This window comes from Vanacampus margaritifer, chromosome 19 (assembly GCF_051991255.1).
Source record: "Vanacampus margaritifer isolate UIUO_Vmar chromosome 19, RoL_Vmar_1.0, whole genome shotgun sequence".
Taxonomy (NCBI): Eukaryota; Metazoa; Chordata; class Actinopteri; order Syngnathiformes; family Syngnathidae; genus Vanacampus; species Vanacampus margaritifer.
The window spans coordinates 7,696,696-7,710,350 of NC_135450.1; the positions used below are offsets into that span (position 1 = coordinate 7,696,696).

General features: G+C 42.7%; 2 protein-coding genes across 4 annotated transcripts; both read left to right on the forward strand.

Annotated features, from left to right (window-relative positions):
- The first annotated feature begins 35 nt into the window (after window positions 1–35).
- On the forward strand, window positions 36–5,920 carry fbxo30b (F-box protein 30b). Of its 3 annotated transcripts, none has more exons than XM_077551917.1 (3): window positions 36–251; window positions 2,324–4,504; window positions 5,174–5,920. In XM_077551917.1, the coding sequence occupies exons 1-3, from the start codon at window positions 204–206 to the stop codon at window positions 5,372–5,374; spliced, it is 2,430 nt and encodes an 809-aa protein (XP_077408043.1). In that variant the 5' UTR covers window positions 36–203; the 3' UTR covers window positions 5,375–5,920. The 3 variants fall into 3 exon arrangements, with proteins under 3 accessions (XP_077408043.1, XP_077408044.1, XP_077408045.1); XM_077551918.1 differs by having other exon boundaries at window positions 48–209; XM_077551919.1 differs by lacking the exon at window positions 36–251 and adding an exon at window positions 938–1,030.
- Window positions 5,921–7,703: 1,783 nt separating this feature from the next.
- LOC144039107 (hydroperoxide isomerase ALOXE3-like) lies at window positions 7,704–13,291 on the forward strand. The gene is made up of 14 exons (XM_077552075.1): window positions 7,704–7,973; window positions 8,445–8,649; window positions 10,050–10,131; window positions 10,203–10,325; window positions 10,401–10,504; window positions 10,584–10,756; window positions 11,054–11,197; window positions 11,271–11,474; window positions 11,544–11,630; window positions 11,706–11,872; window positions 12,406–12,527; window positions 12,612–12,712; window positions 12,784–12,954; window positions 13,038–13,291. Exons 1-14 carry the CDS (start codon window positions 7,830–7,832, stop codon window positions 13,212–13,214), a joined length of 2,004 nt encoding a protein of 667 aa, XP_077408201.1. The 5' UTR covers window positions 7,704–7,829; the 3' UTR covers window positions 13,215–13,291.
- The last annotated feature ends 364 nt before the right edge of the window (window positions 13,292–13,655 follow it).

Below are 13,655 nucleotides of genomic sequence, written 5' to 3' on the forward strand. Positions count from 1 at the left end.
TATACTGTAATGGGGGTCTGTCACGGTTGTGGGCTATCACGAACGCGCGGACTTGCGTTTGTAGTCGAACAGGTGTCAAGAAAACGCAATAGTATCGAGTGTACTTGCGATTTTGCTGGCTATCAGCTGCTAGGCTGAAAGATATAAATGGGTCACGTGAGCCGCCTCGACAGAGAGGAGGAAGTGAAAGTCGGTACGGAAGGATGAAGGTGAGAAAGAGAAAGGAGAAGCTCCCTAGCCCCACTTTGTTGGTACGTGTTGTGTTGCTTGTACTTTTTTTTTTTTTTTTTTAAATCGCTAAGTTAGCATGTAGGAGGGGACAGGAACATTTCCGACAATGCTACTGTTTTTAGCCTAGGTTAGCTAGAGCAGTCATGTTCAAAGGAGCCCGGGCTAAAGTACAGTACTTTAATCTTAACGAGTTCGTTGTTGAGACAGGGAGACTGCACTAAACAAACGGTACGCTTCATACACGCAGGTAGCAAACGTTGGATGCTATCGCTGATGTAAACTTAACATAATGTATCTATTAATGTGGCTGAATTCAAGTGATGAAAGTTTGTTTTTATTAATTCATTTCCCCCCAAAGTATTGGTATCCTGATGCTGCACCCTAGACAGCCTTGGCAAAAGTAATCACGCTCTTTTTACTGATGTTAAGAATTATGAAAAATAATAATTACAATAAAAGTTAAATAGACATAAAGATACGACTCACTTAAGTATAATGTAAACAAAGCAACAAAAAAAGTATAGAATATATAAGACATTTATTATGCAATACTTATTTTGACAGTTTGGCACAATGAAATAACATTTGTGCACATTAATATGTGCAAATTATAATGTCGAAGGTTGGGGAATCCAGGTCCAGAAAGTAAAAACACCTGCCACAGATTGGCTTTAGCCACAGGTGCTTCTACTCAACTGGCAGGTTTAGCGAACTCGTCTTTACCTGGTTGAGTCGAAGCACCTGTGGTTAAAGCTAAACTATTTCAGTGGTTTTACTTTGGATTTGGATTCTAGTGACGGTAGATGAAACTTTTTGAACACTCGTATTGCCGTATTAGTTGTTTAACATGCTGAAGTTGATTAACTTAACAATTGTTAAAAAATAAATAAAAAAAGAGTAACACTTATTAGCAGCCTCCATGACAAAAGTGTGTTGGGGGTAAATTTGCAACTTTTGCGGAGAAGCATTGCCTTTATATGCTGTGCGAAACTGCAAAAGTCGAAGTACTCCCTAAACCCGTGAAGTGTCACACGTCATTCGTCGTGATTGAGTCACGACTCGATAAGCGATTCAGAAATTTCTTCCTGGCTTACTCTGCACATTACGTCCCATCACTACTGGATTCCCCAACCTTGCTAATAATGACTGACAGAGACTAAGTCAAACAACAATAAAGGGTTCGGCAGCGCATAGTTTTTGTTACGGATCTATGATCTTTGAAAAAGTGTGTGAAGATGATGATTTTGAGTTTGATTTTGTGGAGCATAAAGTGTTTTTGCAGTGCGGGGTTTGGCATGAGTGCAACCTTTGAATGTGGACAGCTGGTGCTGATGACATACTGATAGTAAGGCTGGGTGATATGGCCCAAAAAATAAAATCTCGATTTTTGCAGTCATTCAGGACGATTACGATTTTAATCTAATAAACCCAACAACCATTTATTAAAGTTTTCATTTATTCAAAAATGAATCCTGTGCAAAATGTTCAGAGAACAATAATGTATCCTGATTCTACATCAAACATTTTTACTTTTAACATAAACTTAACATTAATAGTTTGTGCTTAAATGCCAGAATTAAGTAGTTGTAGCTATTGTAAACATGAGTTGTACCACCCCCCCATCCAGCATTCTGCCACTTGTGCAAAATTAAAACTTGCAAAAACATTTGGATGCAACATAAGAACAACGGCTTTTAATAAGCCAGAAGATAAAACTCAATTTCACGATTTAGCACATTTTCAATGATGCGATTTTTAAAATGACGATGTATCAAATTCATTCAATTTATTGCCCAGCCCTAACTGATAACATTTTAATCAATGAAAGGTCTAATACCAACTTGAACTAGTGGTGCTTGGGACATCAAAGCAAGGTGGCGTCTTTTTTGTTTGTTTTTAATTTCCTGAAAAGTAGTCATTTTAGAAGTGTGAAGATTGCGCCGAACGGCGATGATTTGAACTTTTATTACTCCTCTTATCCTGAGTGATGAAAATTTCTGCTCATGAACGTCTGCTCTCGTTTTCCCGGAGCTTGCCTTAGAAAATGGATAAACGATTGGTGTAACGTTTGCTTTGTGCCCTTATTCGTCAGGTCTTCCAAATGGCTGAGGAGCATGCTCACTGTATGTCCTGTGTCAACCGAAGATGCATGATCAGACCTCAGCCAGGCGTTTCCTGCCAACTTACCGGCTGCCCTCTATTGTGCGGCGCAGTGTTCCACTCATGCAAAGCCGAGGAGCACCACCACCTGTGTCCGCTGCTGAGGGTGCCGTGCCTGAACAGCACCTATGGCTGCCCTGTTGCCATGGCGCGCAACCAGATGTCAGCACACTTGGAGGTATGTCCGGCCGGGGTGGTCTTCTGCAGCATGGAGTGGAACCACCCGGCAGACATAGACAGAGACTACTCCTCGTACGAGCCATTGAGTCGTGTGGAGGAGGTGGAGCACCTAAAAATAGCCGTCGCCCTCCAGGACCAGCGCACCCTGCTGGAGTCGCTCAGGATGATTGCCGTCGCACCAACCATCAAGAGGGTCTTGCCCAATCTTACGATTCAAATTGGCAGGGCGTCGGAGCCGGGATCGTCTGCCTCGTCGGAGACACGAGCGGAAACGGCAAGAGAGCGAATCGCAAGCGGTATTAACGGACTGAACGAGCAGCACGACGCAAAACTAAACAAGGTCACTCTGGAGACACTGAGGAACTTAGTCATTGCTTTGGAGCTAGTTGGCGGCGCAAGCTCATCTGATTGTCGCGCTGAGGGCGTGAGAGCAGAAGCCGCGATGCAGGCAAGCAGACTGGACAAACTGTTGCAGCTTCAAAACGGGCGAACCGCTGACGAGGCGATGGAAGAAAGTTCATTAACAATTGGCTGCCTGGAGATGCTTGTACAAGAGGACTTGGTTGCTTCTCAGGATGTGGCGATGTCTTCGTTACACGACGCTGAGGCAGCGGCGCAGACGAAAATATTGGACAGTGTATTGGACCTGGTTAGCGGTGCTAATTTAGCCAGTAGCCCCGCTGACGGCGTGAGATTAGAAGCCACTCAGCATGCTAGGCGAATGGACGGACTCGTGCAGTTTCAGATCGGACGAACCGCAGACGAGTCTATGGAGGAAACGAGATTAATGAATGGCTGCCTGGAGATAGCTGCTCCTCGGGATGTGATTATGTCCCCTATGAGGGCTCATGCAGTGCTGGAAGATGGGGAGCCAGAAGAGTGGATGCTCCCCACAGGCCACAGTCCTTCCACCAGTCAGAGTCAATCGGAAACCAAGGCAGTGGACACCTCAGATCTGGAGGGGTCTTCTAAAGAGTGCACAGTGTGCAGAAGGATCTGGGATACGATCCGTGTGGTCGGCGGCTGCATCCACTCTGGCACGGCCTTGCTGGTCACAGACATGAGGGCTCATGCAGTGCTGGAAGATCGGGAGCCAGAAAAGCGGATGCTCCCAACGGGCCAGAGTCCTTCCACCAGTCAGAGTCAATCGGAAACTAAGACTGAGGACAAGGCAGTGGACACTTCAGATCTGGAACAGGATGACGACGACACTGTGATGTTCTGCCTGGATGAGTCTTCTAGCGAGTGCACAGTGCACATAAGGAGCCCTGTGGATGGCGGCCGCATCCACTCGGGCGCGGAGACATTCTCGTTCCAGCTGGCCTTGGTGGTCACGGACATGAGGGTTGGCGACGCGGCCTCTGCGTCTGCCTGCGACCACGCCTCCCCACAGAATGCCTGCCCCTTCGCCATCCATACCGTCCGCCACAAGCTTGGTCCAGATCCCCTGCTGGAAAACGGTTACAGCATCCCCTTCATGTGCGCTCAGTCCTTCCGCCGGGACGAGTTCCCCTCGCATTACACCAACGTCCACAGGGACATTTACGACGGGCTCAACGGCTGGATTGAGCACCGCTGCCCGCTCGCTTTTTACGGCTGCACCTTCTCCCAGCGAAGGTTTTACCCCACATCCTCTGGGGCCAAGGTGGTCCACGACAGGCTCCTGAGGTCCTTCGGGGTGCAGCCTCAACCCGGGGCCAAACTCTCTGGTGATTCCCACTCGGACCAGTTCAGTGGGCTACCCACTGAGATACTGTGTCACATAGCTGGCTTCCTGGACGGCTTCAGCCTGTGCCAATTGTCGTTGGTGTCGCATACCATGAGGGGGGTATGCTCCAGTCTCGTCCAGGCCAGAGGTATCGTGGAGCTGCAGTGGGAGAAGAGGCGATGCTCCAGTGGTCACAGGAGGGTCTCGTGGCAGGTTAAACAGAAAGTGAGTTGAACTGGACGCAAACATTGCCGATGGAAAGCGCTTGTGGAACTCATTTTGAGCCCAGCAGTGATGTCATCGGGTGTTAGTGCTGTTCCAAAAGTGGGATTTTGTAGTCCTGGTTGTGGGCTTTGGTCTACCTTACCTACCTACTCTCCAACTAGAGCTGTCAAAATTAATCGACGAGTAATCAATTATCAAATTAATCGAGTAATCGTTTGGAGCTATTTTTAACTTCAAAATCGTCCAAATCCTCTGATTTCAGTAGATCAACAGTAATTGTTCACTGATTTCTGTAGTCCTTCGTGAAAGAGGATTAGTTATCTTGTGTGTTAAATCAAATTAAGACATTTGCAAATATTTTTTTTTACTTTGGAAAACAATGACCCAAATCGGTTACATAGTACATCAGCCCCCCCCCCCACCCCACCCTTTTTTTTTCAATCACTGGTTAATCAGGGGGAAATGTTTTTTTAATACCCTTTAAAGCAAAATTAAAATTAATCAGATCAGTCGATTGAATAGGTCAATTGATTCTAAAAATATCCGATAGTGACAGCACTACCTCCAACCCTTACCCACAACATGGCAAAGTCAAGTATAGACAATTTTCTTTAACGAGTCTAACAAGCGCATGAAATGAAAACTAATCACGTTTTTGTTTGTCTGCAGGTGTGGCGGTTCAGCACCGTGTTCAGCCCGGTGTTGAGGTGGGGCTCCACAGACGTCCCCAGCATGTCAAACCACCTGAAGGTGTGTCGGTACAACACGGCGGTGCATCGGACCGAGCCGGTGCCCCTCACCGCTATGGGACTGGGGCAGGAGCACTTGACCAAGCTCCCAAAATTTCAACGTCCAATAGATTTACAATAGGGTTATAATATATATAAGCACTGTACCCTAAATGCACTCCAAATGCAATGGTAATGCACTAAATGTATGAAACAATGATTGTAGTGTACTACGCCTCCTGACTGCACTACTCTCAGAATATTCGAGGTTCAGGTTAAATTACTCTAAATAACCTGAAAAGGTTTTAGTGCAATTTATTGTGGAATTTCTCCCAAAAGCACGATATCCCTAATCTTGGGAGGGATAAGTGTTGGTACATTTGCCTTAATGTAATAACGCCTCACTGCCAACATGAGTGACTATTGATTTGCAAATGTGACATTTCACCAAATTGTATAACTGTGCTGCTAAAGGTACACAATAATCGATGTTTTTGTGATGCACAAGTATATATCATAGATCTTGACAGTACAATGTGCGACTATGAATGTTGGTCTGAGTATCGTCGATTGAATGTTAACCCATAGGCCATGTTGTGATTTGGTTTTAATAATTACTGTAGGGACTGCGTTTGTTTACATTCATAGTAAGTTGAATAAAGGAAATAATCTTTTTGTTAAAAAAACATCCACGTGTTTGTCCTCTTATGAGTCTTTCTCAGTCTACCCATCATGACATAAAGTATCTATCTATACATGACATGTACAGGCGGTCTTTTGAGAAATATTTTCATCTGCCATAAAATATATATACCGCATCTTATGTTCAAAATCAGTCATTTGTTTGCATGCTGTTTTAAACTTTTGATTACGGGAATGGCAGCTGACTCCCACCATGCTAATCACTAGCCTAATACTATCCTGGGTCATTAAGTGAATCAGTCTTGGATTTATCTACAAATAAAAATGGCTAAATTAACCGATTATGGATGAAAAAAGAAGGACTGAAGTTGGCCTAATTCAGCTTCTCATAATTCATCATCTCGATCTCGCCCTCCAACATGGCAGACTAAAATACTGGCTTCGAGGAGTAGAGTTTTTTTTTTTTTTTTTTCTGACCCTGGGAATACCAGGAGTTGTAAGCTTCTTGCACTATAGACTTGCTACACTGACATTGCTGTTACTGTACCTGCAATGTGGAAAATGTAACAAATAAATGTTACATTAAGATACTTTAACTCATTGAGCCATTTTCAGCAGTAAAAAGGTAACATTTTGTCCAGAATGAATTCGATAACTTCATTATTTTTCGTGTCCAATGAATAACTTTAAAATTTTTCCACTTGCTGTCGACTGAAGATGACATCACCTGTGCTGAGGAAGTCAGTAACGACCAATCATGACTCACCTGTTTTCTGTGTTTGGTCAGCAAACTGAGCCATGATTGGCTGTTACCTACTTCCTCAGCACAGGTAATGTCATCTTCAGTCGACAAGTTGAAAAGTTTGTATTTAAAGTTATTAATCGTACAAGAAAAATATTGAAGTTATTAAATTCATTCTGGACAAAATATTACATTTTTACTGCTGAAAATTGCTCAATGAGTCAAGTTTCCCTATTATGTTGTGTAAACCGAGGTGGCAAATCCAGGTCGAGAAAGTAAAAAACCTGCCACAGTTTGGCTTTAGCCCCTGGTGCTAGCTAGCTGCCTAGCAGGTAAACAAGCACCATATGAGCTAGCTAGCTAGGAACTAGCTAGCTAGGAACTAGCTAGCTAGCACCTGAAGCTAAAGCTAAACTGTGGCAACGTTTTTACTTTCTGGACCTGGATTTGCCACCTCTAAGTATAAATGCATTTTTAATGAAGTTAACGATTCTCTAAATTGTGAAAAAGGGCAAAAGTAAAAGTGCTGAAAAAGCGTACAGCACCTAGTACTCCCGGGTGGTCTCCCGTTCAGGTACTAACTAGGCCCAACCCTGCTTATTTTCCAAAATTGGGCATTAATTATCAGGGTAAAATGGCCAAAAGACTGATCAAAACTTAATTCTTTATCAATGCAACAGCACATTTTACTATAGTACTTTTTAAGGTTTGAGGTTGACATGTCACAACCAAACTACCTTTTTGTTAAGCCAATCAAAAGTCCATAACCAAGAAGTCCCGCCCACCGCCAACCCGCTGTTTCCATGACGTCAGATGAAAAACAAGTAGAATCAAATTATTAGTTCTCCATATTTTTGCAGTAGTGGTGTTAAAAAAATAAAAAAAATAAAACGTTTCTGAGTGACCTTCAAAGCATCCCCCCCACACACACACAAATTCATACAACTTTGGAGTTTCCACTCCATCAATAAACTACATAAACAACATCAGGTCACTTTTAACTTGTGTAGACTTCACTCACTAAGTCGTCAATGACACACACCTGTGTCTGCTCAATGGGGATTGGACCAGGCATTTCACTTAAAAGACAAGCTTCTATCCTCTTCTGTTTACTTGTGCAGATCTGATGGCAGTCGTGTGAAGGGCAGAGCTTTGCGGTGGACGAATAAATCGGCGATTTGAAGTACTCGCAGAGTGTACTAACTATTGCAAAATGGCGGAGTACACGCTGACTGTAACAACGGGAAACATGCTGCATGCCGGCACCTTTGATAATGTCTTTGTCACTCTACTGGGTGAAGAAGGCCGATCCAACCGCACGCAGCTGACCAATGGTGTGAGTCTGGTTAATGAGAAGGTATGTTGAGTAATACTAATCTCAAAAAGTTTGTGATTTTTGGCTTTAGGGTGAAATTTCAGGATGACCCTAAAATGCCCTTTACAGGTGAACCTATTTTAACTTTCTTAGCTTTGAAGACGGAAGTTGCTAAACTATCAGTTGTTCAGAAAGTAATGAAGCATTAAACATTGTCATATTAATTCAATTAAAGTGACAATACTTCTCACGGGTAGGTTCACTATAAAATGTGGCCTAAAAGTTTATACTGTACTTTCAGTGCCAAATTTAGCCACAAGATGGTAGCAAAGGACACATTTTGTCTAAATGAAGCTCAAGCCTCAACTCATTTAAACAGTCAAGCTGCCACCAGATTCTGCCAAATTTGTGAATTATTGCATGAGCATTAAAAAAGCCAAACTGAGGATGGTTTCCAGAAAATCTGCAAATATGCAGTCACTCATGCCATTTAAAACGTTTTCTCACCTGCAGGTGGGAATCTTCTCTGTGACGTCTGCGTTCACGTTAGGATTCCTCCTGCTCCTCCAAGTGGAGAAAGATCCTTTCCATGAATTTGATGATAAGGCGTGGTTTTGCTCCACTATCTCGGTGAGGACGCCGGAGGATGATGACGTTTTCTTCCCCTGCTACAAGTGGCTGTCCAGGGGTGATCTTGTGCTTTTGAGAGGAGGCAGAGGTTAGTGCTCTGCACCAATTGTCATCCTTTCATTTTCTGCATCCATTCATTTTCTATGCTGTAGAAAATGAAAGGATATTTGAGCAAAAGGAGGAACTGCCACAGTATACCACCAAACAAATGCCACAAAAAGGTGACTTGCGAGTTATTGGCATAAAATGTCCAGCTCATTTTTAATCCTCCAATTTTTAGGTTGGCACAGGTTGTAAACTAAAAAGAAATAAATCACCTGTTTTATTTTTTTCCAGACCCATTTTCCCCAATGTATTACTAATGGTAGTCTTCCTACTGCCAGCAGATGGAGCTACCGGACCTTAAACTAAAATGATGTTGGTTTTTTTTTTCTCTATTTTTAGCAAAGCATACCTCCACTTCAAATAATGAAAATGGGGTAGATGCCACGGACTTCCGGGTTTCACATATCAGCGCCGTTTCCGGCCACTGCTGGCCGCGTTCCAACACTGGTACCCCAACCCCTGCGCCCCCAAAAGCGCGCTCCCGCCAAGCGTCTCGGCTCGCTGAAACGCTTCAGAAATCTGAGACAGACACACTCTCACCAGTCGACGGGGACGCGCAACCGAGGGGCAGAAGCGCAAGCACTGGGACACGGCCTACACGTCGCAAACGGCAACTGGAAACTGCGCTAATGTGTGAAAGTCGGAAGTCCTGCTTCCTCCGTGGCATATACCCCATTGCACCTTTATTGGAAAATAAGGCCATTAGATAAAATTGCTCCTTTGTCCAAGATGTAATCTAGTATGAACTAATTTTTGAGTGTTGAGTCACAAGGAATCACTCATTTTAGTTTTCATGATTTTAGTTGGCCAGAAAGTCTCCAAAAGTAACAGTATGTGTTTACGAGTTAGGGTGGGGGAAAAAAAAGAAAAGGTGAGGGCTGCAAAATAGCGCTAGCATTAGCACTACGACCAAGACTAGGGTTAGCCACGGCTGCTCAGTTTGTACAGTATCTTATTTGTAATGGAGTGATACTATAACACTAAATTTGATCAGTTTTATCTTCTTTTTTTTTTGTAGCGTCAAAAAGAGGTTATGTACAAACCTGCCAAGCAGAAATGTTTCTTCTGAATCCCCTCGGGCCTGAGGTCCTCATTCTGTTTGCAAGTGTTGTGCCCAATTTTTATGTCCCAACTGAGCCTCAAGTTATTGTACTAGGCAAAGCTCATTTTACCAATGTAAAAGTTGACACTGGACTCATTTTTAACTACCGGTAAGTAACAGTCTTTAGTTGTGGAGACCTGCCTTACTGCATTTCTTGATATAGTTTAAACTCAATCTATAGAATATATAAATAGCTGTGGCATTTAAAATTTCAGGAAAAAATGCCTCACCAATACAATATATTTTTTTTCCCCCTCTCTCAAAATGTCTCCTCATATCAGCCACAAAAGCATTTGAAGACTTCTATCCACGACTTGAAGACCAACGCAAAAAGGAATTGGTCCAACAGAAGTTAACATACAAGTTAGTAAGCCACAGTTTAATCCAATTTACTGCTCATTAAACAGTGTTGTGACTTTTTCTGTCTTCATCAGATGGGACGAGTACGCTGAAGGACTGGCTTATGTCTTAAGCATCAAAGATGTAAATTCCCTCCCACCGGAAGCACACTTCTCATTCTTAAAAGCCAGGGAGCTTGAATACAGGATACAGTTTGCGTGAGTATCAATAACCTTTTAATGTCTCAAATTCTTGAAAACGACATGCTAATAGTTTTCACATACTTTACCCAGAACGGATGAACTTGCAGAGACGGGCATACTGTATACTACAGCACGATGGGAGAACTTTGAGGACATGAAGAATGTTTCCTGGTTCGCAAAATCAACCCTTGCAGGTATTGTCTTTTAAAAAAAAAAAAAAAAAAGAGAGAGACTGGGGGGGAAAAATACACCAAAAACATGAACTCTGTCCAGAAACTGTGTCGCAGCTGTGGAAGAACGATGACTTTTTTGCATACCAGTTCCTCAACGGCGTCAACTCGTACGTGATCCGACGCTGCTCCAAGCTGCCGTCCAAATTCCCCGTCACAGATGAAATGGTGAAGCCATTTATGGCCAAATGGACCAATCTGGCTGAAGAGATGGAGGTAGCAAACAGCCATTCAAGCCCAATCAGCCCTTGCCAAATGAAAAAATTTCTGATTAGCAACGATGCATCCCATGCAGCTTAACATTCAGTACTCATTCCAAGATGAACCTAAAATGCACTCGCACCTTCAGTTGTTGAACCTAATTTGGCCTTCTCTAAACTTTTGAATGCCTCGCTAACTGTTAAATGTTTGAGTACTTTTTTTTGCGCATTTTGTTCAAACGAGGAGTTTGAATGTAAAATTCACAAGTGTACCCAATTACATATGCAGTGTTTATCTTTCTGGCTTTTACAGAATGGCAACATATTCATAGTTGATTACAAAATCATGGAGGACCTGCCACCAACTGTTACGGATGGCATGCAGGTTCCTCTGTCGGCTCCCATCTGCCTACTTTACATGACTCCTGAGAAGAAATTACTCCCACTTGCCATTCAGGTCTCTTATTTTTCCTCTATTGCCTGCATAAATGATCAGCTTTGCTTTTAAAATAATCCTCTCCCTTCCGCAGCTTGGCCAGCAGCCCTCGAAGGACAATCCAATTTTTCTGCCCAGTGATTCCGAGGTGGACTGGTTGCTGGCTAAACTGCACGTGAGGCACGTTGACACCTTGTATAGCATGTTAGTCACCCATTTGCAAACTACTCACTTGGTAGCAGAGGTTTTTGCAATGGTGACACTTCGCAACCTGCCGACGATTCATCCACTGTACAAGGTATAAAGTCGGCAGGATATTTCTCGAGAGGGGTGACGGTACCGCTGTTAATGCCTCGTTGTTTTGCAGCTCCTTACCCCGCACCATCAAAGTACTCTCTTCATCAACACAGTAGCTCGTGCTGTTCTCTATGGCCCAGGGAGATTTCTTGATAATGTATGAACATGTTTTTGATCACATCTCCTTTTTCATCTCCAATCCGTCCTCTCATCACTGTCGATTTTGTTGAAGTCTTCGATTTCTGCAGAAGGACAACTGCCGCTCCTGAGAAGGGCACTCGCCCAGTTGACCTACGTGTCGCTCTGTCCTCCAGATGACATTGTTGCCAGAGGTCTGGAGTCCATCCCTAACTTTTATTACAGAGATGATGCTTTGAGGTTGTGGAATGTCATTAACAGGTGAGTTCCTGGCAAAAAGAGGACAACTAAGTTTTTTGTTGTTGCCACTTTTGGTTGAAGTTTAAACAAAGAATTACACATTGTATTTAATCCCACTACAAATGATTAGCCTGCTATCTTAATGCTATCACATTTGACAACAAATAATTACACATTGTATTTAATCCCACTACAAATGATTAGCCTGCTATCTTAATGCTATCACATTTGACAACAAAGAATTACACATTGTATTTAATCCCACTACAAATGATTAGCCTGCTATCTTAATGCTATCACATTTGACAACAAAGAATTACACATTGTATTTAATCCCACTACAAATGATTAGCCTGCTAGCTTAATGCTATCACATTTGACAACAAAGAATTACACATTGTATTTAATCCCACTACAAATGATTAGCCTGCTATCTTAATGCTATCACATTTGACAACAAAGAATTACACATTGTATTTAATCCTACAAATATTTTTAAATATTGCATTTGTTGGTACTTTAGTCTCATCTGTACATTCTAATTTATCACTCAGCTTTGTCGAAGCAGTGGTGGCTTACTATTATCCATTGGACATTGAAGTGTCTGCAGATTCTGAGCTTCAGCAATGGGTCAATGAGATTTTCAACTATGGGTTTCTGGGTAATCCTGCTTCAGGTATTGACAATCTCACTTGTTGGTTTTTGATGATGTGAAAGGCAGTATAGAGGTGAAAAGTGGCCTACTTCTGTATTATTGCAGGGTTTCCTTCGAGCATTCAAAATGTGGAAGAGCTTATCAAGTTTGTCACGATGTTGATCTTCACTACGTCAGCACGACATAGTTCAGTGAACAGGGCACAGGTGAATACTTTTGAAGACCATATATGGAGTTCAGATCGTCTCAAATTTGACAGTTGCTTGCTCCCTTATAGTTGGATTTTCTAAGTTGGATCCCAAATGGTCCTATGTTGCTTCATCTGGCTCCACCAACTGTAAAGGGAACTGCTACCATGGATGACCTGCTCATGACTCTGCCCAACAAATCATTCGCATCAATCACCTTGGCTCTTAATTGGTTCCTTAGCGAGAAATATGAAGACTTTGTAAGTTAAATGTTTTTGAAGTAAGACTGCTACATTGTGTTTTTTTGTCAATCCTTAAAGGTGTTTTTGTTCGTCTTGATCAGGTCCCTCTGGGTCAATATCCTCAACGTTTTAGTGAGCCTGCAGTCTTGAGGATGATTGAGGATTTCCAAGCAGAGTTGTCCACAATCAGCCGTGCCATTGAAAAGAGGAACGAGGAGCTTCAACTCCCCTATCTGTACTTGAACCCCAAAGAAATTGAAAACAGTGCAACTATTTAACTGTTAAAGGACTCGACCATTCAAGTGTACAATGCCTTTGCTGGTCAATAAAAGTCTCCATGTTTGTTGATCTTGAATGCTGGCCTCTATTTTTGTATTCACAAACTCTGGGAAGGAGGATGTTCCCCACCTTGGAGATTTCAAGCTCCAGCATCAGAATTCCTGGGAAGAAAAAAAAACAAACAAGTTGTTGACATTAATTAGCAATGTTCCTTCTACTTTTCCATGTCTAAGCATTCCTTGGACCAGGGTGAGCAACTTTAGGCATGGCCACCTTGTAAGAATTGGTGTTCCCGTCCACCTAACATCAATTGTGCTTCAGCACACATTGCGGCTCGTTTGGAATTTGAATCCTGGAATAATGATTTTATACCACTTTGTTGAAAATTGGCCCAAATTCACTTGTCCAGAAATCAAAGTAAATGGAGAATTTTGTAAAAA